This window comes from Neophocaena asiaeorientalis, unplaced genomic scaffold, assembly GCF_003031525.2.
Source record: "Neophocaena asiaeorientalis asiaeorientalis breed wild unplaced genomic scaffold, Neophocaena_asiaeorientalis_V1.1 scaffold683, whole genome shotgun sequence".
NCBI classification, from domain to species: Eukaryota; Metazoa; Chordata; class Mammalia; order Artiodactyla; family Phocoenidae; genus Neophocaena; species Neophocaena asiaeorientalis.
In genome coordinates this window covers 319333-347036 of record NW_020173497.1, presented here as the reverse complement: position 1 = coordinate 347036, position 27704 = coordinate 319333, and the positions used below count along the sequence as shown (strand labels likewise).

General features: G+C 48.2%; 1 protein-coding gene and 1 long non-coding RNA gene across 5 annotated transcripts in view; both read left to right on the top strand.

The window, feature by feature from the left end:
• The window catches only part of LOC112401352 (deoxycytidylate deaminase), a 27683-nt gene extending 455 nt beyond the window's left edge, over positions 1–27228 (top strand). For 2 of the 4 annotated variants that reach the window (XM_024747548.1, XM_024747551.1), the window contains exons 2-6: positions 1469–1583; positions 2166–2301; positions 21335–21451; positions 23009–23105; positions 25069–27228. In XM_024747548.1, the coding sequence (XP_024603316.1) occupies positions 1469–1583; positions 2166–2301; positions 21335–21451; positions 23009–23105; positions 25069–25147 (544 nt within the window). In that variant the 3' untranslated portion in view covers positions 25148–27228. Of the gene's footprint in view, positions 1–17; positions 271–1468; positions 1584–2165; positions 2302–21334; positions 21452–23008; positions 23106–25068 lie in introns of those variants that run through there. The other 2 variants (XM_024747550.1, XM_024747549.1) reach the window with 2 other exon arrangements.
• LOC112401353 (uncharacterized) lies at positions 13979–15281 on the top strand. Its single transcript, XR_003003569.1, has 3 exons — positions 13979–14131; positions 14361–14433; positions 14969–15281. It is a non-coding gene; the product is annotated as an uncharacterized LOC112401353 (long non-coding RNA).
• Positions 27229–27704: the final 476 nt, after the last annotated feature.

Below are 27704 nucleotides of genomic sequence, written 5' to 3'. Positions count from 1 at the left end.
CGGGGACGCCCGTTCCCGGTCCAACGTGCTGCCGGGGAAGCGGCGCGGGGCCGGCGGCGCTTGGTCAACCTCGCGGGGCGCGCGGCGGCCTCCGGGGCGTCCGAGAGGAGCTGCCACGTGGGCGGCGGGGCCGGTGGCTGCGTCCCGGGGTTGGCCTCGAGGGGCGGGAGGAGCGTGGCTTGCGGCCGGGCCGGTGACCAGCCGTGTCTCCCTGGGTCCGTTCTGCAGCAGGGCTGCAGGACACCAGCGAGCGCTAATCCTAAGTCGGTAGTAAGTTCCCTTCCCTCCGCTCTCCTTCCTCGCTCTCCTTCCTCGCCTGGCCTCCTGCCTAGCCAGCACCCCTCCGGGCCCCCAGCAGCGGTTTTGGATGCTGCCCCTTAAACCGCGTGGTAAACCAGTTCCGTCCAGCGTCGCTTCGCGTTAAGAGGGTTACAGGACCCTTAGGATCGGGGAAGCGTACCTAGTGGGTAACCAGGTTCCCAGCAGGCACCGACGTGCTGCACGGTCGCGTCAGCTTCACAGCTAGGTCCCGAAGCCCAGCTGTTGGGAAAGCCTCCCCATCCTTCAGCCCTTGACATTAAAAATCAGACTTTTCCCTGAGAGCCACCGGGTTTCTGCGTTGTTGCCCTCCTTCCTTGCCCTTGATTCATCTCCCTCGAAAGGATCCCCCCACCCGCTTACTGGAAGCGTTAGGTCCCTTCAGGGCTCTCTCCCTGTTGGAGAGACTGCTTGTGCCTGCCCGGGAGTAGAGCGCAGTGTTACCGAAATCTTGCCTTACTCACGACACTTGGCAGTCTTCATCGTTTCTCCTCTTTTGGTTCAGTACTCACAGTGGATAACGTCTGTCCCACCTGGGGAAACTAAGCGAAAGGGAAGGCACACATGAATATCACAGTTGGGACAGCTCCAAATGGAATCCAACTGGCATGGAGAATAATCCAGTGTGGTTTAGGGAGAGTTACTTATATTCTCTGAGCCTCTCTCTAAGAAGGATGTTAGTTACCTTTAGCTCAGAACGAGGCTTCAGTGAGATAATGTGTATAACCTTCAACAGTGTCTGAAATATATTAGATGATCAATAAGTGTTCTACCTTCCCTTGCCCTCTTTTGCTGGCTCCATTTGATAAGGGAGAGAGGTAAAGGATGACAGTGATTTGTAGGGCAGGCATGTGTAGTCACTGGCAAAAAAATCCTATGATAAAGCAGTAAATAGATGTAGTATCTGGGAATGTGCACCCATACAAGCCGAATCCAAATTTCCGAAATAGTAACTTAATTTCTTATTTTTTTTTTTTCTGAAGACCAGAGACTGTCTGGGGTTCATGTGCTGTGATTTCTGATTGATAAATGTAAATTGAAATTGTCTGAGTTTGGAGATCCAAAGTTGAAATGTGCTTTGGGTTGAACTGGAAAGCAGATTGACCAAAATGTGTTTGTCCACTGCTATTTTGTTGTGTTTTTCTTCTAGACCCAGCATGAGTGAATTTCCCTGTAAAAAACGTGATGACTATTTGGAATGGCCTGAGTATTTCATGGCAGTTGCCTTCTTATCGGCACAGAGGAGCAAAGATCCAAACTCCCAGGTGAGTGAGTTTTTTTTTTTTTTTTTTTTGCGGTACGCGGGCCTCTCACTGTTGTGGCCTCTCCCGTTGCGGAGCACGTCCATGCAGGCTCCGGACGTGCAGGGTAGCGGCCATGGCTCACGGGCCCAGCCGCTCCGCGGCACGTGGGATCTTCCCGGACCGGGGCACGAACCCGTGTCCGCTGCATCGGCAGGCGGACTCTCAACCACTGCGCCACCGGGGAGGCCCGGTAAGTGAGTTTTACAGGAGAATGTTTGGACACTCACAGACACGGAGGTACCTACAAGTGAGCAAATTACAAGAGGAAGAGGCTCAGTGGACACCTGCCAACTTACAAAAAGCAGAGGAAATCTGCTGTCTTTTGTGCTGCATTCCTGCCTGCTTACCTCTTCCTGTGAGAGAGTAAATTGTCACATGCCATCGTTCACTGCCTCTCGTACCCCAAGGAGACAGAGCTCTTAGCCCCTCCAGAAGTAGCATGCCCATCTTGGAGCTCTGCAGGCCTCTGGTCTCCCTTACTGCCTCTCCACTGGCAGACCAGCCACCCGAAGTCACCAAGCCTTTGGGCATGTCTTCCTGTAGGTCGGAGCCTGCATCGTGAATGCAGAAAACAAGATTGTGGGCATTGGGTACAATGGAATGCCAAATGGATGCAGCGATGACCTCTTGCCTTGGAGGAGGACAGCGGAGAGTATACTGGATACCAAATACCCTTACGGTAGGGCATGTTGTGTGTTCCGTTCTGCTTGTGTCATAGCCTCGGTGAGTGCTTAAATACGGTAGATGGTCAGAAAGCATCATCTTCCTTTTCAGTTGTTACCGACAGCTGGAAAGAAAAAAAATCCTATTGAACTACCCCAATTTCCCCTAAGTGCCAAAGGGAGCCAAGAAGTGGAGGCGTGGTAGTGGTCACACAGCCTGGCCCTGGGGCCAGGGCTCTGTCATGGGCCTCGCGTGTTTCACTGGTGGTGGGCTTCTCTGCAGAGTGCTACAGCCCCCGGGGGAGGTGGCTGTGAAGTGGGCACGGTGGCCCTGCCATTTGTTTCCTGGCTGCTTGGGAGCGGGGCCAGCTAACCAAGTACTGGCCAGGGCTTTGCTCTGGTGAGAAGCAGCGTGCATTTCCATCTACTGAGGAAATCTGGCTCAAGCTTGTCTCTGGGAAGCAGGACACAAGCTGTGAGCTGGACGCCCAGAGAGGGATGATGCTGTCGCTTGCTCCTGTTTCCCCGGGCGCTGCATTCCCAGAGTGGCCACTGGCCAGACCGCGAGCCAGATGCGCACGCGAGACCTTTGGCCTGGCCGACTCTGGTTTTCATCTTTAAATTAGGAGAGGATGCTTGTTGTAATCTGTTGGCTATCTGAGCCCCAGGGGGACTCACTTCAGAGATTATCTGGGAGTGACCAGCCAAGCCTCCCTTTTCCTTTAACTCCCTGGAGAATATGCAACTCATGCTGTAAAGAGGCGCATCGGGCCGCAAATGCTGGTTGCTGAATTTTCTTAACGTTTGGGCCTGAATTTATGTCTGGAAATGAACAGACTGCCTGTGCTGGAAGTAACGTAGATGCAGGCCATCCGAATGGGAAAGCTGTGCCCTCAGGAAATAAGGGTCAGGTGTCGTGTGAGCCCTTTCTGTTTCATTGGCTCTTCCCTGCTAGGTTTTCCTCTGGAGTTTTTCTCACGAATAGCTCCAAGTCTACATGTAGCCTACGTTATATATTTTTACTAATGTTCCTGGGCCTTAATCTTGTTAAATAAGCCCCATAAATTTCTTTCTAAGCTGCTTCAGGGCAACTGCTTTGTTTTTGAAAGAAAAAGAAAAAAAAGTGCCTGGAGGTGGAGAAGGAATTGAAGAATGAGACTGGGGAGAGCTACAAAGCACTCAGGGTTCTCAGGGAATAGAACAGTTCCGTGATTAAGGGGATTTCATCGTCGGGTTAGTCCATTTAACTCGCCCCCTTGTCAGAGAAGGAAGAGTCGGATCCCGGGGAAAAGAGGGTAAAACTGCCTTCTCAGCCTCAGCTTTATAGCCGAGTGGAGCGCGGGAAAGATGTGCCAGTGTATTTGAGAAACTCGTGGTCACCCTGCTTTTGGTTCTGTATGCTTTCAGTGATGAGAAAGAAGGGAAATGATTCGTTCATTGTAGGCACACGCAAAGGTGCTTTTTCACAGGACAGTTCAAGGTCCCATATAAAGATGAAAGGGTTGATGAATTCAAGGTCCACGGTGATGTGTGTAAGGACCGCAGCCCGTATTCACTGAGTCAGGATAGTGGGCTGTGGGTCCCGGCGCTGAGCTTCCCTGTAGAGGAGGCTGTGACGCTGAGGCTGGTGGCAAAACGATGCCAGTGGTCTGCACGGCGTAGAGGGGTCCTCACTGGTTACCGGGCGGCTCTCCCGTAGGACCTGTGCCTCCTTCAATCACCATGAGCCCCAGGCACATTTCTGGCAGTGACCTAGAAGCCCAAGGCTTTGCAGCATATTTACCATCCCCCGACTTCCCACTTCCAGAACCTCTCCAGTAGCTAATTGTGTTTGTTCTGAGACACTTGCCTTTTGTCCAAGTTGGAGAGTACCTTTCAGAGCTCCTTTCCAGAAGGAATTAAAAAAAAAAAAAAACCCACACAGGCATTTGGCCAGCTCCACTGATTGTTTTCTATTGAATGGTTGCTGAGTTTCAGGGCACTGGTTGTCTGTGTGCATTATTTTTTACTATCCATGTGGTACCTCTGGGTTTTCAAAGCTCTTTGCCCCTTACTTATCAATTATTCATTTTACATGTAGCTGTGTTAGAATGTAGACAGTTTTCTTTCACGAGAGTAAGCCTATAATTTGATGTACAGTAAAAGTCGGAGAACGTATTAAGTGGTTTTTAAAAGGCATTTAGTATCACTACCATCATAATACATGTAAAGATGGGCTTTAAGTCTGAATAACTATGACTGGCTGTAAAGTATCCACTCGGTCTTGTCTTTTGAAGGGATTTTGGGTCACAGAGAAGTAAATGTTTAGGTAGCCTTGGATGTAATAGAAATGTTTGGTGCTAATTGACTAAATGCAAATTCTTTTTTTCTGCTTTAAGACTTAAAGAAAATTAATTTAAAAAAATAAGTGATGGGGCTTCCCTGGTGGCGCAGTGGTTGAGAGTCCGCCTGCCGATGCAGGAGACGGGTTCGTGCCCCGGTCCGGGAAGATCCCACATGCCGCGGAGCGGCTGGGCCCGTGAGCCATGGCCGCTGAGCCTGCGCGTCCGGAGCCTGTGCTCCGCAACGGGAGAGGCCGCAGCAGTGAGAGGCCCGCGTACCGCAAAAAAAAAAGAAGTCAAAAAAAATAAGTGATAATGTCTGGACTTGGGTGGGCGTTAACGGTGGCTGGGCTGCTGTCTCAGGGATGACTCTGTGTCCATCCCTGTAGAGGAACTTTAGAGGTTATCTAGATTCCAGACCACTGGCTTCCTAATTCTTCTGAGTATATGGGAACCCTCTTTTAAATGTCAAAAAAACCTTCCAAGACCCCTATATAATGCTAGTTAAACTAGTAGTATCCATTTAAAAGAACTGAGGTATGATTGACATACAAAGTTACATTAGTTACAGGTAGAGGACATGATGGTTCGTATGTATCAGTATTTGATATGTTTACGAAGTTTTTTTTCTTACCATGAAGATTTGCAAGACCTACTCTCTTAGCAACCTTCAAGTGTCAGTACTGTTTTATTATTAACTACAGTCACCATGCTGAACATCACAGGACTTCATTTCATAACTGGAAGTTTGTACCTCCCACCCACCTCCCCCCTCTGGCAACCACCCATCTGGTCTGTGTATCTGTGAGCTTGTTTTTGTTTTTTAGATTCCACACAAAAGTGAGATCATACCTTTTATTAGTATCTTTTGAGTAAGAAGATCCGTGATGACAAAAAGCTATTTGATATCAGTAACACTTTGCATTAATCTGAACTTTCCTGATGTTTGGGAAAAAGTGTATGTAAGTGCTAGACATATGTTTGCCAGTCTGTGGACCGTCCCTGTAGCCCTGGCAGAACCTCAGTGGTACCTTGGGGTTTGTGCCCACGGGGTCTCAGCTACCCACTTCATTCATGGATGGGAACCGGAAGGCCCAGAAACGTTAAGTAACTAACACAATGCCACACAGGCAGGGTGACATCTTCTAATGCCGAGGCCAGCGCTCTGTGCTTCCTTGGGGGGGCAGTGGGGCACGGGAATTCGGCTTTTCTGAAGTGGGTACATGGCGGCACGGTGGGCCACCCATTTTCTTCTCGCCGTGCACTTGAGCAAACAGAGGTTTCAATGAAATGACCCCCCAGAGGTCGAGAGCTCAGGTGGTGGTGGCCTGCGCCTAGGATGAAGCAGGAAGCCCTTTGCACCTGGCTTCCCTTCACATTTCTCCCAAGGGGAGCTTGGGAACTGTGTAAGTTTAAGTTTACCGGTTAACATATATAGCTTAATTCTCCTTATTAATTCTGTAAGTTTGGAAGTCATTAGTCTTGATTGACACTCTGTGGAAGGGGAGGTAAACACAGAATACGTGTAACAGAGTAGGAAGATGGTGTTTTTTCTGGGCTGTGTCTCTAGAGAGGCATTTTTAAAGGGTGTTTTTGTTCTTCCAGGCTTAGGATCAAAACTTCATTGAAACGATTTGATTATAATGTGGTATTAATATGGAAAATGAAAATTCCCCCTGCCAAGGAAACTGCCTTTTATCTCATCTTTTTCCTGAGAAATCCAAAAGATAGTATGATGTCAGTAAGAGTAAGTGGCAGGAGGAAGCCAGCGCTATTATAGTGACGCCTTTTCACATGAATGACAATGAAAAAAAAAACGGGAAAGGAGCAGATATATCTAATTTACCTTGTAAAAAACTTCGGAAGACTTTAATTTTTATGAGGGGTGGTTGCTAACCCCAGAATGAAGCACTCAGCTGACACTTTCCGCTCCTTTCTCTTTGCGGGATTCATCAGAGTGAAGCACATTTAATCAAAATACCAATTTTATAAAATGGAGGCGAAATACTTGTGGTAATTCAGAGATCACTCTTTCCTCAGGTTTTCATAACCAATTTTGATGACGTGGTTTACAGACCAGAGTGCTGGCATAGAATCAACTTCTTTCTTCCTTGGGAGCCGTTGTTAAACTTCATGTTTTTAACAGAGCTCCCACGCCCATCGAACTTGAATGCATTTTCCTGCCATGCTGGTTCCCATTGGGGAAGGGATTTGTGGGGAAGCAGGCCTCTTCGCTTGGCCTCCTCTTCCATCCCAGTCAATCAAGAAGCCAGGATGGCTTTGGCTGTTGCATCGCACTCGTGGAGGGGACCGTAGTCTTGATGTCCCAAGGTGGGGGGTAGCCCCGCACTCTGATGCATCAGGCAGACATGGAGGCATGAGACTTTTTCCAGAGTCAGTTCATATTTATGCAGGAAAACTCTCACTGGTTAAGAATCTGTGCTTCCACTGCAGGGGCCGCGGGTTCGATCCCTGGTCGGGGGACTAAGAAATCCCACATGCCGTGCAGCGTGGTCAAAAAAAAAAAGTATAATGCTGGGAAGGAAAATGCTGGAAATTAATTAAGGCAAGAGTTCAGCGTGGCAGCTTGAAACAGTTTTGCCGGCGTGTGGCTTCTTTACATTTTCTGTTTAAATGTAGTCTTTATTTTTCAGATGTAGCGTGTTGTTAAGCGTGCATAGATGTCGTCTTAGGGATTACTTAGCCGTTTACCTTTTACCCCTTTGAACACTGACATTTTCCCGACTGCCATGCATGTGATGTATTTCTCTGGCGTCCGAAAGTTTAGTCTTGAGAAACTAATTTATCAGGAAGTTAGGAGGCTGACCCTTCTTAAGCTGCAACTTCCTCACAACGTAAGAGCTTCTTAGTAATTAAGATCAAAGTTATTCCCTCAGCCGGTTGAAATTGAATGCCCTCTGGTTTTGTTAGGCAGGTCCATGGATTTGATGACCTGCTGTTTCTTTTCCTGCAGAATTCTAGTTTCACTGGTGGCGACCCAACATCCCTCCCCTGCCTAGCCATCCGGTACCTGTGGCCTGACAGTGGGCCTAATTAGGGACTTTTGTACAAAATAACCAGTGTAATCATTGGAAAACCTTGGAGCAAGTTTACAGGAAAAAAATAAAGTATATTGTTTTTATGAAAAGAGGGGCAAACTCGGGTTTCACCGTGCGGTGTTTTAGACAAACAGGGAAACACAGCGGCTTATGCATGAGGCTCCCCCCAGCTTAACATAAGTGAATTTCACATTCAGGTGTGAGTGTTTATAAACAGCCTTCAGAAAAGAATAAATCATGATTTTGTTCATTTATTTGATTTTTATCTATACGTTTTAATCTGTAAATTCAGGGCTAGTTATTTTCTAAGAGCTAGAGATTACTGTTTCACCATGAATGTCTACAAGGGATGTATAGTAACAATGTATTGTAACTACCTGTCCTGAAGGGCAGATGTAGGAAAAGCTCAAATGCTTATCTATAGGATCAAACCTACCCATGAAAGTACACGTATCGGTCTTTGTCTATAAAAAGTCAGCTTACTTCATGGACGTTTATAATAAAACTTAAAAATCATTCAAGGTTAGTGATTTCCAAATTGATGACCAGGAAGGGGGCTGAAGTTTGTCTTTGTACAGTCTCTCTAAATAAAAGGTTTGTTGAGAGATTAATAGCGTCAACAAAATTTCAGGGCCGCATTCAACCTATTTTAGGTTGTATTAAGTATGTGAGCTCATTAATTATCTGAATGATAAATATAAGTTCTTTAATTCTCTATGTTGATAAGCCTTTGCTTAGAAACTCAGGGTTGCCATCATCGTGGTTCCAGGGAGCACCTGACACTCCTTGAACCTTGGAGTCTTTATTCTGTTGGTCTATTCTGTCAGTTATGTGGGTTTTGATTGATCTGTTCTGAAATTGGCCTGTGGGTTTTGATTGATCTATTCTGAAATTGGCCTGAATTATTAAGGTTTTGTTTTGAGTTTTTTTCATCAAGACTCCATCTTTCATAAGCTTTGTTAATACTGGTATTAAAGTAGAATATATATGTATATAGTTTGCTCCCAGAAATAGGCAATAAAATCTGGTTCCCAGAGATTTTTGCAACTATTTATATTGTTTATTACTTTTACTTCTTAGGACTTTTGTTTTATATTTGCGTGGTACCATACAAACCTTTAACATGCATGTTGGCTAAGAAAAGCTCCACAGTGCTTAAAATGACAGTTACCAGGTTCAAGTGAGAGAGTCCTAGACTGACTGTCCAGAGCCGGGGCTCCAGGGGTGGTGTATGTACATAAACCCAGGGATTGTGGGGTTGTCAGATACACGACCATACTTCTCAATATCTTTTTGAAATAAATGATCACTGAGGACTCCTCCAGTTCTAGAGTTTTCGGGAAAAATTAAACAATATAGCTTTGATTTTATTTGATTAGGGCGCTGTTTCTCTGCTTAAGGGGTTTTAAGGGGGTTCGGGGAGCATCCTGGGGTGAAAGCTGCAGTAAACAGCTGTTGATGGCAGCGACACAGAGGGACTGTGCATCTGTACGTGTGGACAAATTAACAGAGAGAAACAGGCTCTGTTCCCCTGCAACTCCGTCTAGTGATTCAGGTCTGCGCCAGTTCTGAGATGAATATAAACCGATGGAGATGGTCAGGCTCTGTTCCCCTGCAACTCCGTCTAGTGATTCAGGTCTGCGCCAGTTCTGAGATGAATATAAACCGATGGAGATGGTACACAGCGTGTAGGTTACCCCACAACCATGGATGAAAAAAGGTTGGAGGACAGCAATGAAGAAAGGACCCCGTGCATAAATACAAGGAAACATATATGAAGAGAGGAGAGACACTTAGAACTCTGGAGACAGGAGGTTATTCTAAGACCAAATAGAAAGACAGGACTTGAGAAATCCTTTTGTGAATCAGTCCGTGTGGTGATGTTTATTGAAACATGGGTACTGGCCTGGCTTCAGGAAATCCCTTGATAAATGGAGAATATTGGTGAAAGCAAGGTGGTTGGAATGTGCCCGTCTTCTCTCTGCTCATGCCATCTGACGCGCAGGTCCTAGCCAGTGCATGGCGGTGTAAATTTCATCCCTGTGCCTTCAAGTGATAGATGCCATAGTAAATTTAAAATATTGAATATGATAAGTGAGCATGAATTTTTAAATTCTACACTTAAAAGACTTTGTTCAAAACGCCATTAATTTTGAGTTTAGGTGGAAAAGGGAAGCAGAATTCCTCGTGTCCTTTTTCCTTCTGCGAGTGAGTTATAACTTCTAACTTGAGTTAGAAATTGAAATAAATACAAATGAGTCATCTACTCATATCAGTTCGAGTTGTCTGTTGGTGAGTTCTTAAAGCGTCTTGCTTTTTAAAAGTTGTAACTATATTTTATAATACGTGACATTTCCCGAGTATGTTCACCTGTAGTTGTTCATTTACTCAGCAGATACTTACAGGTTCATCTCTTTTATGTATTCTGTGCCAGGCGCTCTACAGCAGTAAATAATGTCCATGTTCTCTGTGTTCGAGGAGCTTGCAGACTGATGGAGGAGCAGGTAGACATGAATGGGATAAACAGGTGGTATTGAATGTTTCTTTCTGAGGAAGTGACTGTTACACAGAGATCTGAAGGATTTGATGGGCCCCCGTCAGGTAAAGATGGCGTAATGGGTGTTTGGGGATGAGAACCGCGTTCCACAGAGAGCGATGCTTGGGTGAAGGCCCTGGAGGAGGAAGGCTCTAGATCACTGTGCAGCAAGGAGACCGTCTGGCCCAGGCCTAGCGGGTGAAGAGGCCGGAGTAACACGGCAAGGCTGGGGGCCCGCAGGGTCAGGAGTTTGGGGGGTGTGGGAAGTGGGTTGTTCGGGGGCACGTGGAAACAGGGACACAGCCGGGGGCAGTTGCAGGAGGCGGGGCGAGAGGGCAGTGGGGAGAGGGGTGCTTTGGAGGCAGCATGATGAGGGCTGGTGGTGCGGGGTTGGGGAGGGAGAACCGCTCCTTGCAAAGGTTCTGGTCGAGCCGCCTACGTTTGGGGGAGGGGAGGGGAGGAGATCCGGGCCTCTGGGGTTGAAGGTGTGTGTAAGAGCTCCCAGGGAGGGTGTGAGGTCAGCGGGTTGGGTGTGCGAGCAGACATCCGAGTCAGCGTGGCGTGCCAGCACTGGGTGGCATCACGGGTGTAGGCGAGGTGATGCAGGGAGAGGGTGCAGAGGCCGGGCCCTGGCCAGATCCCTGAGTGGCGGCTGGGGGAGTGGAAGGGCCCGCAGAGAAGAGCTGTGGTATCAGGAAGCACACAGGGCAGCGCTTCCAGAAGGCGGGAGGCCACGCCAGAGGCTGCCGAGAGGTCCGGGAAGGTGGGAATACGCCTGTGGGGTTAAGCATCGCGCAAGTGCTGGCAGTGCAGAGGGCAGCTCCGTGGGGCGGGCCCGCTGGAAGGCAAACTGGAGCAGCTGAAGGAAGAGCGGAAGGCGAGGAAATGGGCAGGGCGGACGCAGATCTGGTTTTGAGATGTCTGGGAAGAGAGCAGAACGGCAGAAGCAGCCAGAAGGGAGGGGCCAAGGCAGAGGTGAGCGCCGTCTGTCCGAGGGGAGGGTCCGGGTGTGTTTGTCTGTCGTTACAGCACGCATTTGCTTGCAGCTGAGGATGGTCCAGAGAGAGAGATGGATGAGGATGTGAGGGGGATGGCCCCCAAGCTCATGGATCAGCAACGAGGGGAGGACGCCAGGCGAGGGCAGAGGGGCGGGTGACAGCCAACCTGCCGCCTTCGGTTCATGGACTCACAGGTGGAGACATGATCCACTGCAGCATTCCAGTGGAGGATGAGGACGGTCACGAGCTGTAAGGGGACGGAGGCAGACGAGAGGTGGCTGTGTGGGGCAGGGAGCCGGGCCGCCCTGGAAACGTAGGGCAGGGTCGCAAGTGTGGTCTCTCCTGGGAGTCCTGAGTTAGATCCGGTAAGCCCCGTCTTCTCCACCCCAGACCGGGATCCGCGCGTCACCCGAGGTGTGCCTTGCAGAGCTGGGATCGATTAGAACACAGGTCCTGACTGCTGTTCCAGTGCCCATCGGTCGGTCCCGGTTCACCTTTAAAAGCTGTTAACCCGAGAGGGAAGCTTTGAAGCTTGACAGTGGGTCTTTCCGTCACAACGCTGTCCAGCAGTGGTGAGTGTTCTGCTGCTATCTGTGCTTCCTCAGGACGTATTAGACGTCAAACAATGTATGTATCGCGCGTAGACAGTGGAAAGGGAGGTGGGCTCGGCTCACACTGTCTCCACTCCCTCCTCCTTCTGACCTGGTTGTGTGTCCTTAGCACACAGGGAAGCAAAGTAATTAGAATTCTGGGGGCTTTATTGTCAATAATGGAAACACCGCAGCCAGGAGTCTCTTTAGCCCTAAGCACTACCACTGGGGCTAAGTGGATCCCCTGGGTGCCCTGAGTTGCTGCCAGCAGCCTTAGCAAGAGGCAGTGAGGAGAAGGGGGCAGGGGAGGGAGGGAGGAAAAACGCCTGTCCTCCTGTCTGCCCAGCCGAGCAGCCTGGGAGGAGAGGTCAGGCGGCACCGACATTTACCAGGTCCATCTTCGGTGCTGTGCGCATCATAGATTCTAGTCCTGGTGGCGGGGCTCAGAGGAAGGTCTTTGTGTGAACATCTTTATTGGAGTGTAGAACTACCATACGACCCAGCAATCCCACTACTGGGCATACACCCTGAGAAAACCATCATTCAAAAAGAGTCATGTACCAAAATGTTCATTGCAGCTCTATTTACAGTAGCCAGGACATGGAAGCAACCTAAGTGTCCATAGACGGATGGATAAAGAAGATGTAGGCACATATATACAATGGAATATTACTCAGCCATAAGAAGAAACGAAGTTGAGGTATTTGTAGTGAGGTGGATGGACCTAGAGTCTGTCATACAGAGTGAAGTAGGTCTTTTTCTTTCGGGTTCATAGGCCAGGAGGCTGAGGCTTCACCGGATGCAAAGGGTCATTCACACAACTAGCAGCTGGGGGCAGGGGCAGAGTCTGAGGAGATGGCTGGGGTACATGCAGGAGGAAGCGGGGCTCTGGGGCGTCTCTGGACCAGCCCAAAGCCTTGTTCCAGGAGTGGCCTGGGCCACAGGCAGCTGAGCCTGAGGCTTCATGCAGAGCCTGGAGGATTTAACTGCCGTTTTGAATTTTTTTTACATTATTTTTATTTTATTGTTTTAACATCCTTATTAGAGTATAATTGCTTTACAACGGTGTGTTAGTTTCTGCTTTATAACAAAATGAATCAGCTAGACGTATACATATATCCCCATCTCTCTTCACTCTTGCATCTCCCACCCTCCGTATCCCACCGCTCTAGGTAGTCACAGAGCACGGAGCTGATCTCCCTGTGCCATGCGGCTGCTTCGCACTAGCTATCTGTTTTACATTTGGTAGCGTATATATGTCCCTGCCGACTGCCTTTTGAGGGAGCTCATCCTCTTCAGATCCCAGATCTGGCCAGAATTCCCTTCTGCTGTCATTTTCTCCCAGCAGAGACCTCCTCTCTGGGCACAGGGTGGTAACAGAACAGACTCCAGATGTTTTCCAGGGGCAGGGCTGGGATCCTGCATTATCACTACTCCTTGTTTTTATTTTCACTTACAACCCTAGACTGTAATAATGGACGACTCTCCACTGGAACTATGCGCCCTCAATGCCAGAAGCTAGGAGGGCACAGTTGCTTTATCTTCTGAACAGAAAAGCCACTAACTGTACAGGGGGTGGGGTTGGCGGGGCAGTCGTATCCAGTTCTTAGCAGAGGGGTTCCCACTGTTAGGGGTGTGGCCGGGTGAGGCCCAAGTGCTGTCACCTGTCGCCTCTGCTTAGGAGGGCCCTGCTCCTGGCTCCCACAGGTCTTCATCATAGCAAGACCCAGCTGGATTGGACGCCGCTGTTCTCAGAAAACACTTGCAGTTCTGACTTGGTAACAGTGGCTTCACCGGCAGAATTCTCTCTGGTTCACAAAGCGATTTTCTGCCGTGCTCGGCATTGTAACCTTGCGAGTTAGGAAGGGAAGGTCCTCGTGTTCCTGTTCATCGTTGAGTGAGGCTGGGCTTTTGAACCCTGGTGCCCCGGTGCAGGCAGATGCCAGGTTTTAGCCCCCTTGGTTCTGAAAGCCATCTGTAATCCAGATACATTTTTCTGCAGGAACAATACTGCCTGCGGATTCAGCTCCCCTCTGTCTACAAACGGTGCATTTAAGCCCTTGTTTCCTGGGGTTTTGCCACACTTCCCGCCTTCCGTGGCCTTTCTTCTGTGGTGCCTGCAGCCCTGGCTCTGGTTTGTCCGTGCTTGGGCGTCTCCTGCCTGGCGGGGCATGGGCTCTGCAGGGGGGACCTGCCAGCTCCTGCAGTGCCAGCGCCCAGGCCTGTAGGCGCTCTGCCGGCAACCAAGACTTAGAACTACACGCATCTGGGAGTCGTCTACAGTTGGAAACCACTTTCCCTCCCCGCTGCAGCCCAGTGCCAAGGGAGGCTCCTCTGGTGGGGGTAAGGGGGGACGGGGATGGGCAGAGAAGCCCATGTGAGATGTGAGAAGCCGTGGGAGGGAAGTAGGCTTTGGAGCGTTAGCAGCTGTCAGAGAGGAAGACCGTGGCGGGGGCTCGGGGCAGAGGCTGAGAAGCGCGGGCGGGGTCCACCAGGCCTGTGCCGCTGGGTTTGTCTCGGAGAAGTAATGTCCCTTCCTGAGCCGGTTCTCCCTCTCCCCTACCCACCGTAGCCTCAGATCCTTTGACAACTCGATAGCGAGTCCAGTCGCTGCCTTACCAATATGGAAACTTCATGGAGCGGAGGTGAGGCAGAGGGGTGACGTCGTTTGGGGCCAGATTCTGGCTTTGGATTGGGGGTAGCCGTGACAGTGAACCCTTTGCGACCTTTGTGGGGTGCTGGGGTGGGAGGCTGGGGAAGGGTTAAATCTGGAGGCTACTCTCTTGTTTAGTTCTTGACTTGAAGGATGGGTCCTTTGCAGGCTGGTGGTGATAGATGAGGCCGTCAGGACATCTTTCAATAATTAAGAAATAAGTAGTTGAAATTCCGTCCCAACTCCTGAAGCAGGGAAGCGCTTCCCTAAATGGATCTGTTAGAGGAGTGGGTGCACGTCCCACCCCTCAGTGGAAGCCTCCATCGGGCACCTGAGGGGCACCCAGAGCAGGGGGGCACCCGTGCTCTGAGAGAGACGGGTCCGATTCAGCCACTCTGATCCCTGTATGACGCCAGAAGCCAAAACACTTGGACCCTGATTTCAAGAAGTAATGACCAAGAGCTGTGTCATCAGAAGTGGGAGTATCGTGTAAAAATTAACGTTGCGTTATTTTTTTAAATGCACAGGTCAACCTTGAACTCGGGTACCCCGTTTTGTGTCAGTTATTAATTGCAGGCTGGAGCGTCCCACCTTTTCACGGCCCTGAGCGCACCCTTCTTGGCTCTCGAGTCTGGACCCTCCCTCTTGGCAGCAAGCTGAAGTGTCCGTGCTCAGAACGCTGGTGGCCGCCTGGCCCCGAGAACCGTCACAGCCATCGTTCAAGGGCACAGAGGCACTCCCCAGGGACGCCGAGCACGCTTGTACAGACCAGCCTGGAGAGTGTTGGCAGAAGGCAGGGCAGGTCGGGCTAAGTTCCAACAGGTGCTCTGTGTCTGGACCTTTTTCCTGCTCCTAACCCAGCTGTGTCACCAGGCTGCCCCACTTTCCAGGTCAGCCTTGGTGGAATAGCCCTCAGGCCCCAGGAAGTCATTTTCTTCAAGTAAAAATCCTGTACTACTAAAAATGAGGAATTTTAAACAACCTCTAGGCTTTCTCTAACTGGAATAGAAACAGCTTTCCTGACCCCAAATTTCATCAGGCCCCAGTATCTCCCATCATGTCCTGGTAGCCACATGGCGATCAGTTTGGGGTAAAATCACGCTGTTAAATGATTTGTGCAGCAGTTAGCAATTGTTTAGCCTTATTCTGAGGTTTCTTTTTTCTTTTTTTTAACCTATTTAAGTAACCTTAACAATGCTGCTGTCTGAAATAGATGTTGTATTAGTCTTACATGAAACGAGATGAAAGTTAAATCTATAAAATGTTGAATCTCTTAAATCTAACCAAGGATGGAATATATCCTGTTAATTTGTCAAACTTCTAGAGAAACGCCTACATGAGACAATAAGGATTAATCAAGCCCTAGTAAGAGGGAATTTGAAAAATACAGTTTTCTAATTATGCAGTCTCTTCTCAGCGGGCCAAGGTTAATGCAGTTCTGAATTCTGACAGTTAGTAATACGAAAGAAAAAAAAAAAAAAGACCAAAGCATGTGAATTGTCTTATAGTTACCTGAAACAGAGGTTCTCCTTCTAGCCATCAAGAACTTCATATGCGTTAATCTGATATTTTCAGCATTTGATCCTTTTCCTTTTAAACAATGTGGAGAATCATTGAAGCTTCTTGTGTCACTCTTTGTGCTTAACAGATACACATGTAGTGTTCGGAGATTTCTTTGGCTTATTGCTCAGCCATAGATGAGTAATTCTAGGTAAATGGAAAATTTGTCTTCTTGTGTGTATATAACAATTTAGCTTCTTTTGAATACTTTCTAGACACTGTGTATCTTTGGAATACTTGGTCCTGATTCCTGCTCTGAATGTAGAAACTAGGCTTATCTCGAGGTCAGTAGTACAGCCATCCTCCTTGGTTGGTTTTTGTACTCAGCCCTATTTGTAGTTCTTGCTGCAGCTCTTCCGAAGCCACATCATAAAAACGCTAGCACTCAAAAAAGATAAATGTATTCTTTAATTTAGTGCCATCAGATATCTACGGAGTGTTTCTATCATAGTGAGAAAAGTTGCAGAGAAGACTCAGCCCACCCAGAGAAGAGGCCTGCAGAGAAGGTGGGAAAAATTGGGGTTAGAAATGTAGATTTCAGGGTTTTACAAGTAGATCTGTTCTCTGAGAATCTACGGATGGATGAATCCTTAAAGTCCAGGACTACGGGAGGAGAACGAAAGACCAGGGTTGAGCCTTGGGAAACGCCCAGAAATGTGAGAGCAGCACAGGGACCCACAGAGAGGTGGTCTGGTGATGCTGAGCGGGTTAGAGCGGCGGGGTGTGGGGTGGTCACGCATCGAGGGCCAGCAGAGCAGGGAGCCCAGAGACTGCAGCCAGAAAAGGACTGCGTTTAGGTAACTATGAGGCCGCCCGGCAGGGTGTGAGGATAGCCTCCTGTCGGCTCACGGAGCAGATCCGACACATCACGTCTCTCCCCAGCTATGCACCACACGTTGGGGGCTTGGAATTAGCCCTGCAGGAGTATTTCCACCACAGAGATCGGCAGAGGCTATAAATTAGGGCTTAGTTTTTTGTTTGTGTGTTTATAGTAGTTGGTTGTGTGCGTGTAGTAGCACGTTACAGAGGCCAACAGGTTTCCACAGACTGGTATCTCTTAAGCTTTTTACATGGCGACGCAGCAAACATAGTTTACACCCGAAACAGTTTTCAGGAACCTCCTTAACCTTGCCACGTGGGATGCATTCAGATCTCTCTCCTTCTCTTTCCACCTGTTTCCTTAAGAAGGAGGAAAAAATGCTGTTTATAACTCACTAAACTGATTTCAGGACCTACAGCTAAGCCTTGTTTTACAGAAAACTAGAGGTTCTGTGTGCATCGTAACGCCAAGAGGTGATTATTTTAAAAATAGAGTAGCAGCTGTAGATACGACAGTCTCATCTCGAAAGGAAGAAGAAAAGAGACGCAAAGTGCTGAAAAGGCAGCCTCTTCAGAATGGGGGCTAAGCGTATGTGTGTAAAGAAGAAGAAAAATGGGGCAGCGGGAGCCTGCATCATAGGAGATGCCTGGTGAGAGGCTGCCAAGAGCGCGGCCCAGCCCTTGGCGACAACAGTAGAGAAGCCTCATGTTTTGTTGCGACAGCCTGTCTTGGAAAAGGTCAGCTGTTCTAGAGGTTGAGGGAAGGAAACTGGACACATGGGGAAAAGCTAAAAACCAGATCCCCTTGGGATTGTAAAAACTGCTTTTATTTAGTTAGTTGGAGCCACTGTTACTCTTGCAAACCAAAGAGCACAGCTTTAAGTGGCAAGCCTGGGCCTTGAACCGCGGGCTGACTCCTGTCGCAAAGCTGTTTCTCCAGACTTGCCTGAGAGGACGCGAATACAGGGAAGGACGCTCGGCCTTGTGGTCAGGCCAGCCAGGGCCCTGGAGCAAGCCCGTCGCAGGCAGGCCCTGCTGCTGGGTGCTCCTTGGGCCTGGAGTGGCCTCCTCCAGGCGGCTACCTGTTAAGTGACCAGTGGAGATGCCAGGCCAGGTGAATGAATCCCCAGCCTCCGCCCTGACTGGCCCACGTTAAACAAGCCGAATGGACAGTCGTCAGTCACGTTGGTCTGCCCAGAGGACAGTCTGGGGCCCGAGGCCTGTCTGCCGGGTGCCGCCTGGGCGGATCAGCCCCAGAGAGAAACACAGGGCGGTCTTGGAGGGTCAGGGCCGCAGAGACTGGAGGCCGTGGTGCCGGAAGGCCAGCCAGGCCAGAAACGCACAGCCTTTCAGACTTGAAGATCTGGACCCACAGCGCAGGGGGTCACGAGGTGGGAGGGGCCCGGCTCAGTGTCAGGGGCTTCGCGGGCCAGGGGTTCCTCCCCTTGACCCTCAGGTGCAGGCTGGGGAAGCAGGTGCCCGGTGGCTGGGGTGGCTGTTCGCCACGTCTGAGTTTGGGGTGTGCGGTGGTGAACGAGGGCAGCGAGGTGTGGAGGGGACGCCTGAGTTTCGCTCTCGTCATTGTCTGCTTTTGAACGTGTGGGATTGTGGGTTGTGACCTGTTCCCTTTACAGAGCCTCACGTGCGCCTGGCACTCAGCTGCTCTAAATGCCCAGGAGACCTCTTGTTTCTCTAACAAGAAGCTTTGTGTTTTCCGTCCTGTGATCTTGTGGTTAAGAGAAGGGAAGTCTGTTTATAGTCCAGCGTGTTGCTTCTATAAACCACCCTTTACACAGGGGTGTCGGATGCTGCACGCGAGAATCTGTTTCATCTGATAGTTTTCGTTAATGAATCCAGACATAATACATTTTGCTCCAGACTGCCTGGGATGAATTAGAGGAAGACAGTTGTAGTCAGTGGGACAATGTTTAGAGATTCATAAGAGGACGATATCATAGAGTTTCCTAACAGATTCAGAAACTCTGGTCCTGAATATTAATACCAGCACCATCAAAAAATAGTTATTAGGTGGGAAAGCATATTTTTGATATTTGAATTTAAGAGGACTTTCTGTATTTCCCAACGTTGCCATCAAGAATTGGAATCTGAATTTCCTCCTTTATTCATTCAGTAAATATTTAACACCCGTATGTTCATGGCATAGCATTAGGCTCAGGGAGTCACACAGAACCTAGAAGCCTGGGCTGTGTCCTCAAGGGGGAAATAAAAGCAACAAGTTCCTCTAATTGGTTTTACACGGAGCAGTGTTGATACCAGCTTGGGAACATCTCGGTCACCAGGGAAGGAAATGGGGCCGGGGGGCCCCTCCAAGGCCAGTGCCCTGACAGCCCTGAGGGTCCCCCCACCCCTTGGGGTTTACGGGACAAGGTACAAGGAGCCAGGCTCGGGTCCCTCTGCAGCCGGTGAGGATCGTTCTCTGATGGGCTGTGATGTGATTAAGCACGGCTGCTCTTTTTCCCTTTAGATTTTCTTAACAATGCCAGAGACTGTCATTTCTACACACAACTAAATCGTGGTGTTCATAGGCCAAGGTGTGCACTCGCCAGCATCTCCTGAGAAGGCTCCAGCTCAGCTTTCTGCCTGCAGGATTGCAGAGCTGCTGCAGGACTCACAGGGACACTTACAACATCCCCTGAAGACGGGAGGCCTGGGGAGGACGGTGGACCAGGGTCTGTATCCTGTCTGAGCCAGAGTGGGCCCCCAGTAAAAGTTTATTGACTGAGTGAGGACATCCGAGCTAAAGTATACAAGAGCCGCGAGTTTAGGCCACTCTTCTTTTAAGGCCTTGTCGACTAAAAGAAAAACGCAGAATGTAAGAGCCGGGAGTTGAGTTTTATTCAGGGTCCTACTGAGGACCAGAGCCAGGAGACAGCCTCTCCGAGACCCTCTGAGAGACGGCTCTGAAGACGTAGCGAGGGAGGTCCACGTATATACGGCCTCGGCTAAGGGGCTTGTGCGGTCAGCGTACAGTATAACCAGTCACGAGGAGGAGATATCTCAGTTGATGAATTTAGTGCTTTCCTGAGTATGGGAAGATGCAAGAATCTGGGTTCATAAAAAGATTTTCTTGGAATTGATCCCTAATTTGTCCTGAAATGTGTATCTAACTAAGGGCCTGTCGTGCCTGTTTTCCCAAAGCACAGAGTGCGTCCTCCCGTTCTTTGCCCTGAATTCCTTTCAGGGCGCACGGTAGGTCAGCGGCTGCCGTGGCCGGTGACTTGATCTTGTAGAACTGGGTGGTGGGCAAGATTCTTTGTTTTACAACCTCAGTGCTCCTGGACAAAGGTGCTCGGGGTAGGAGGGTGATAAGTTGGAGACAGAGGGGGAGACTTTCGAAGGCCCCCATGTTTATAATTAGAAGTTTTGTATGATTTGGACCAGAGCCAGATGGTAATTCATTCAGTAAACATTTATCTAGCACTCGTGTGCCTAGAGTTCTACACGGCAGCGTTTTCTAAACGTGTCTGCAGCTTAGAATCATGAGGGAGAATCTCTGAAAAATTCCGAAGCCTAGGCCACACCCCAGACCATCACGGTCTCTAGGTGGGGGACACAGACGTGGCGGTTTCCTCCTTGGGGGGTTCCACCAGGCAGACAAGTCTGCGAATCACCACCACAAGGAGAACAGTTTTAGAGAATGCACCCAGAAAAGTAAGTAATGATATTAGAAGTCAGTAGCAGCTCACAAACAGGTCGGGGGTTCCGGAGTAGATCCGAGAGGCAAATACTACGAGCCCCCTCAAAGGAGCACCTGTGGATTAGGTGGTGGGAACACCTAGCCTAGCAGCCTGGGAAGATGGGTGGGCGTCAGCAGGTGCGGGACAGGAGAGGAGGGAGCCTCCCCAACCTTGAACCCAGGCAAGGCTGGGGATGACCTTGGATCACCATTTGGGGATCACTGACCAGTCTGGCGAGAACTTGACTTTCCACGGCCATTAAGTGGATGGATGGTTTTCGTAGGGAAGACAAACGGCTGGTTATCCGCTGGCATTTTTCTTTGGTGTGTGCGGGCTGAGGGCCATGCGGTGCAGCATATCCCTGGGGACGGAAGTGCTCAGCTTCGCTTCCTGACTCTCTTGCTCTCAGAATTGCCCTTTGCCCGCTTAGTGGCCCTGGCGAATATCCCCGCGTGAGCGTTATCGGCGCACAGTGAGCCGTTTTATGCTGGTGGTTCCGTCCCCGCCTTGTGGGTCTTGGGGAGCGGTGAGCCATCGCTCTGCTTGGGGTGGACGGGGACAATTGACCTTGGCCCCTCCTGGCTGCTGTAGGTGCTAACAGGCCCAGGGCTGCTGCGGTCCACGCTGCTCATCACCAACCTGTCAGACCGCGTGGCCTGCATTTCTCGGTACTTTCCGTCTCTCATCAGTTTTTTAAAAATTGAGCCTGTTATCTGTGTTATTTCATAGGGGCAAACGGAATGCCTCAACACTCTTAGCGAATTCTTCATGAGCTTGCAATCTAAGTTTTTCTTTCTTTCTCCTTCAAACCCACAGTGTGCCACGCCGAGCTGAATGCCATTATGAACAAAAACTCAGCAGATGTGAAAGGCTGTACCATGTATGTCGCCTTGTTCCCGTGTAATGAATGTGCTAAGCTCATCATCCAGGCAGGTAGGACCCGGGCCGTTCCCGTTTGTCACATTTGCATTGCCGCCTGCTCGCTGTAGATGTGTTTGATCTCAAATCGCTATTGTTTAGATCTAAATTAACTGCGCTATCAGCTTTGCAAGATATTTCCTGGGTTTTGTTTTTGAATGGTGCCAGGTATTCTAAGACTAATTGCATCCTCTGTGATTCTTAGCATGTTTTTAATTTAGTTTGCAACTTCCTAAACTGCAAGCTGCCAAAAAACACCACCAGCATTGCATATAATTACTGACAATTTACTATTCTCTGACGTATTGTGCATAGATTAGGGAGGAGGGAGAGAAATGAACTTCTGTCAGAAACAAGGTCAGCTGGGAGTCTGTAAATGAAATTTTAATTTGTATCTAATATATGGTAGATATATGAGGACCTAAACATCTCTTTGCATATAAATGTCATAAGACTCAAATGGTACAACTTGAAGTTTTTCTTACATTACGGTTACCATAAATCTGCACCATTGTGTTCGGAATCTTTCACCTTTTTCAAACTGTCGCATCTAAGATTCAGCTACACTTTATCTCCATAAAGCTCTCGGCTTGAGATTTAAAGACTTACCACGTTGGCCAGATGTGTGCTTTAACGGGGCTGTTTATCCCGAGCCCTGGATCTCTGAGCAGAAGCGGTCTGGTGGAATCAGGATCAAAGATCTCAGTTAAGGAGTCTCGTGGGCTCCCTCCCTGGGGGTGTACGACCCTTCGCGAGTTTTCCTCGCCATCCTTAGCACAGTGGCGGCGGCAGGTGCATGGGAAGAGCAGCCTCCTGTGGTCCCTTTTTTTTTTTTGCGGTACGTGGGCCTCTCACTGCTGTGGCCTCTCCCGTTGCGGAGCACAGGCTCCGGACGCGCAGGCTCAGCGGCCATGGCTCACGGGCCCAGCCGCTCCGCGGCATGTGGGATCTTCCCGGACCGGGGCACGAACCCGCGTCCCCTGCATCGGCAGGCGGACTCTCAACCACTGCGCCACCAGGGAAGCCCCTGTGGTCCCTTCTGAGGCTCGTGGAGGAGCGAGTGATTGTCAAGTGCCCTCCAGATTCTTGGCCCTCAAGTTAGAACTGCCTGGTGAGACAGGGGTAGGAAACAGATCTGCCCTCTGTCAAGCTGGCTTGAACTGGTCTGCAGAGCCATTCCTGGCAGCACGGTGGTCCTCATCTCTGATTCTGCCAGTGTTCTCCACCACCCCCGTTAGCCTCTTGAGTTAGGAGTCGTTGCCTTGCGAATAAAGAATATTTGATTGCCTGCAGTAAAGAAAATTTGTTAATCGGATCAAGGCTTGACTATTTGACATGTTTTCACTTTGCATTTATTTTAAAAAAATCCATAAAGACTGGAGGGCAGATTAAACAGAATCCATGTGCTGCTGTATTTGAGAGCAGCAGATACATATTTCAGTCGCTGGACATTGTGTGCTCGCACCCTCAGGAAAGTTGATTAATCAGACTCCCCCAGGGCTTCCGTCTGCATGCCTCTTGTTGTATCTCTGTGTGCACGTAATGAGGTTTCTTTCATTGTTGCCTTTTAAGGGATAAAAGAAGTTATTTTCATGTCTGATAAATACCACGACAGCAATGAGACAAGAGCCGCGAGGCTCATGTTGGAAATGGCCGGGGTTTCCTTCAGGTGAGTGGGAGGCGTGTGGAGGAGAAGGCGCTGGAAGGCCTGATGAAGAAAACACACTTGACCTTGTCTGATGTTTAATTTCTATGTGGGATGCCTGACCTCCACACTTGGAAGCATCTTTTTATTTATTTTATTTATTTTAAAAATTTATTTCTTAATTGAAGTATAGTTGATTTACAATGTTGTGCTAATTTCTGCCGTACGGCAAAGTGATTCAGTTATATATATGTATACATTCTTTTCCATTATGGTTTATCACAGGATACTGAATATAGTTCCCTGTGCTCTACAGTAGGACCTTGTTGTTTATGCATCCTGTATATAAAAGCTCACATCTGCTGACCCCAACCTCACACTCCATCCCTCCCCCAACCCCTCCCCCTTGGCAACCACAAATCTGTTCTCTATATCCACGAGTCTGTTTCTGTTTCCTAGATAGGTTCATTTGTATCATATTCTAGGTTCCACATACAAGTGATATCATATGGTATTTGTCTTTCTCTTTCTGACTTACTTCACTTAGTTTGATAATCTCTCATTGCATCCATGTTGCTGCAAATGGCGTTATTTCGTTCTTTTTCATGGTTGAGTAATATTCCATTGTGTGTGTGTGTGTGTGTGTGTGTGTGTGTGTACACACACACATACACACAACATCTTTCTTATCCATTCATCTGTCAATGGACATTCAGGTTGTTTCCATGTCTTGGCTATTGTGAATAGTGCTGCTATGAATATAGGGGTGCATGTATCTTTTTTGGATTAGAGTTTTGTCTGGATATAGGAAGCATCTTTTTAAATAGGATGGGCTAAGACTCTAAAGATTATTCTAAGGGTAGATTTTTATGGGCAGTGACAGAAGTAACTGAAGACAATCTGTGTAATGATTGCACTTTACTTTTAGTAGATTTCCAGGGCTTGAACTAATTATTCTGGTAGTGAGAAATTTTTAAATTCACAAGTTTTATAATATTAACATTAAATCTTTTTGCAGATGTAACAACTCTGGCATAAAATATTTAAGGTGAAAATAACCTGCCAGGTTGGAACACTGGGAATTCTTTTTACAGTCGTAGTTTAAATTGAGATTTTAAGTCATTGATATTTATATGCTTTACCTTTGGTAGGCACAGATTGGGAGGTATGTGTTACTTACAAGTCAGTTCAACCACCTTTGGTTTCTGGTAGAAACTTCTTTTAGACTGAAAACTTTTGAAGAAGTTCCTTTATATATAGTCTTTGTGTCAGCAGTTGGGGTCCTTGTAATTGGTAACATACCTCACCTTTTGGGTTACTCATTAGGGATATAGGTTATACGTAATGAATCTCTTGCACTATTGTGCATTCTGAGACACAATTTATTTACATAACACTAATTAGATATTTACTGTATACTGACTTTTTTTAAGGAATATGTTTAGTCCCCATGTATGTTCTTTTCACCTGCTTGAGAAGGTATATTAATGAGTAAAAAATGTCATGGGTTTATTTTACTTCTGCATTTATAGAACATGGTTTTAAAAATGACTCCACTAGAGCTGGTTGTTTTGTATTGAGAGCAAAAGAAAATTTGCTCTTTTTTTTTGCTTTAGAGCAATTCCAAGTTGGCTGCAAAAATTTCCTAGACAATAAGATAAATCTGGTGGGGAAACTAGTCATTGGATGTCATGTCATGCAGCTAACTTGTTAGAAATCCTCTGACTTCCCGATAATTCATGAACTCAGCTAGCTGACGAACACACAAACCAAGCCGCCCCATGCATCTTTTTTTGTCTTAGGCTTTTCCGGTCCGTGTTTCTCTCGGTATGGTGTACTGTAATTGGCTCCTATAGAGACAAAATAGCAAGCGAATACCGGGAAATTTTCTTCCTCCCCGCAGAAAATGTAGGTTAAGCCAAAGTAAACAAATGGCTCTAACTACTCACTAGATAATATCTTTATATGTTTTGTTTCTTACCTTTAGGAAATTCACACCAAAGTGCAGCCAGATTGTCATTGACTTTGATTCAATTAACAGCAGACCGAGTCAGACGCTCCAGTGACTTACATCTCATTAAATCTCCAGAAGATTGGATTATCCTCTTCTAAGAAGCTGCTAATGCCTTTCATCTTGAAGTTACACATAACTTTTTAATAGCCGGGACGGCAAAAGTCGACATCTGAAGAATGTAAAAGCTCAAATCTTCCTGACTCGCTCTCCTGTCACGTGGAATCTGCATCTGTTGAAACTATCGATTTAGGGTGTAAAATAAAGGAGCTGTGGGTGCGCACGGGGCTGGAGCGGGCACCTCCCCTCCTGTCCCCTGGTTCGCTGGGACGCTGGTGGCTGCGCAGAAGGGCATCAGCCGTGCGTCGTCCACTGCGTTTCACAGCCGTTCTTCAACGCCACGTGTGCTGGGAGGACAAACAAATAACTGTGGCTGTGTGCCTACCGGGATGAGCAGACACGCTGGTCTGAACATCGGGCCCGAATGAAGCATCACATGTAATGCCCTTGGGGAAAGGAAAGGAGCCGCAAGACAGTAGCATTTAAGTGTTTGCTTTCGAGAGTTGAGGGAGCCCCCAGCCGCCCAGCCACCCGCCCAAAAGTCCTGGACGGGGTGCGCCTTCGTCCTGGCAGATGATGAGTGCAACTGAGCGGGCGTTCTTTCCCCCGCTCTGCTGTCCTGCCTCCCACAGGGCGGTGCCGCGGTGTGCCTCTGCACGGTGGGGACCTCTGTTGTTCGTGCTTCTTATTCTGGCTTTGTGGGTTACACAGAGCTCTTACATTAGTTTATTTGAGTAATGAGTCGTTCCCCGGGGAAGGCAGCCCGTCGTCGCCCTGCGTCACCCCCAGGTCCACACCCTGCCCGGGGGCGGAGCCCCGCACCGCTGCTGCACGTGCCAGCACGGTTCATTCCCAGGGCTGCTGTCTCCCGTCCTGTAAGTGAAATGAACGTGAGGAGGTGTCAGTTCCGTCCAGATCTCTTGGTGACAGGAGCTCACTTGCGCTCCTGGTGCCCTGCCTTCATTGACACACATCTCACCTTCCTAATCACTTCGATTTGGGGGATGGGTGGCAGTGCACCTTGTCTTTAATCTCATTTCATTTTTATTAAATGTGCTCAGTACCTTCGTTGAGAAAATGGTGTCTTTATCCTAAAGATCATGACCATTTTAAAGTGCTCTTACATCTTTATGAGTTTTTATTTTGTCTCTGAGGTTTTGGATTCCATATTCTGGGGCATGTCATTTCTGTGTTGTCTGTGAAGCACACTTGCACATGTTTTAATGCTCAGAGAACAGTTTGGGGCACGGATGCCATGTGCCTTCCCCAGGAGATTGAAGATGTCCGGGAAGGCTCTCTTCCCTCTCTCTCTCTCCATCTTGCCCTGCTCCTGTCTCGGGTGTGGCCATCTGATCTGACAGGTCATCTCCACCACCCAATAGGTCCCAGGCCTCCTCCCTCCCATAATCCTCCAGTGTCCAGTGCTGGCTTGTCTGCTGCTTTCCTACCGTATTCTTTCTCGCCTCAAATTTTTTCTCTCTTATCTCCTCCAAACCCCCTGCCCTCTGCTCTAAAATGCATAAAACAAAAACAAAAAGTATATAGAAGCAAGAAATCAGTAAAGATATTTAAAGATAGAAAATACGTTAGATTTTTGTGTTGCTGTGAATGAGTTGTGAGCCCTTTCAGCAAGGAATGTGTCATTGTTTATGTCACATTCGTAAATATGTCTAGGGGCTACTGCCCTGTACAGTCAGCCCTCTGTGTTTACGGATTTCTGCATCTGCGGATTCAACCAACCTCACATCGAAAATGTTCAGAAAAAAGTTCCAGAAAGTTCCGAAAAGCAAGACTCGGGTTTGCCGTGCACCTCACAGGCAGATACTGCGTGTTTTACGTATTGGAGGTCGGTTGCAGCCCTTCTTGAAGCAAGTCTCCCAGCGCCATTTTTTCAGCAGCATTTGCACGCTTCACGTCTCTGCGTCACATTTTGATAATTCTCATGATATTTTAAACTTTTTCTTTACTAACGTTTATTACGGTGATCAGTGATCTTTGAGGTTTTACCGTTGCAAAAAGATTATACGACTCCCTGAAGGTTCTGATGATGGTTCGCATTTTTTAGCAATAAAGTATTTCTTGATTAAGGTATGTGCCTTTTTTAGACATAATGCTGTTACGCACTTAATACACTACCGTAAACGTAACTTCTGTATGCACTTGGAAACCAAAAGATGTGTGTGACTTGATTTATCGTGATACTTGCTTTATTGCAGTGGTCTGGAACCGAGCCGGCAGTATCTCCAAGGTCTGCCTGTATATAGTGTTTATATTGTGTACAACTATTTACATAGCATTTACATTGTATTAGGTAGTATAAGTAATATAGAGACGATTTAAACTATACAGGAGGATATCTGTAGGTTATATGCAAATACTACGCCATTTTATTTAAGGTACTTGAGCGTCGGCGGGTTTGGGTATCCACGGGGGTCCTGGAACCAGTCCTCCAGGACACCAAGGGTCGACTACAGTGCATCTAATTTATTTAACTTTGATACTGTCTTATATTTTGTCCCTTCTTGTTACATTGAGTTTTAGTGAAAAACATT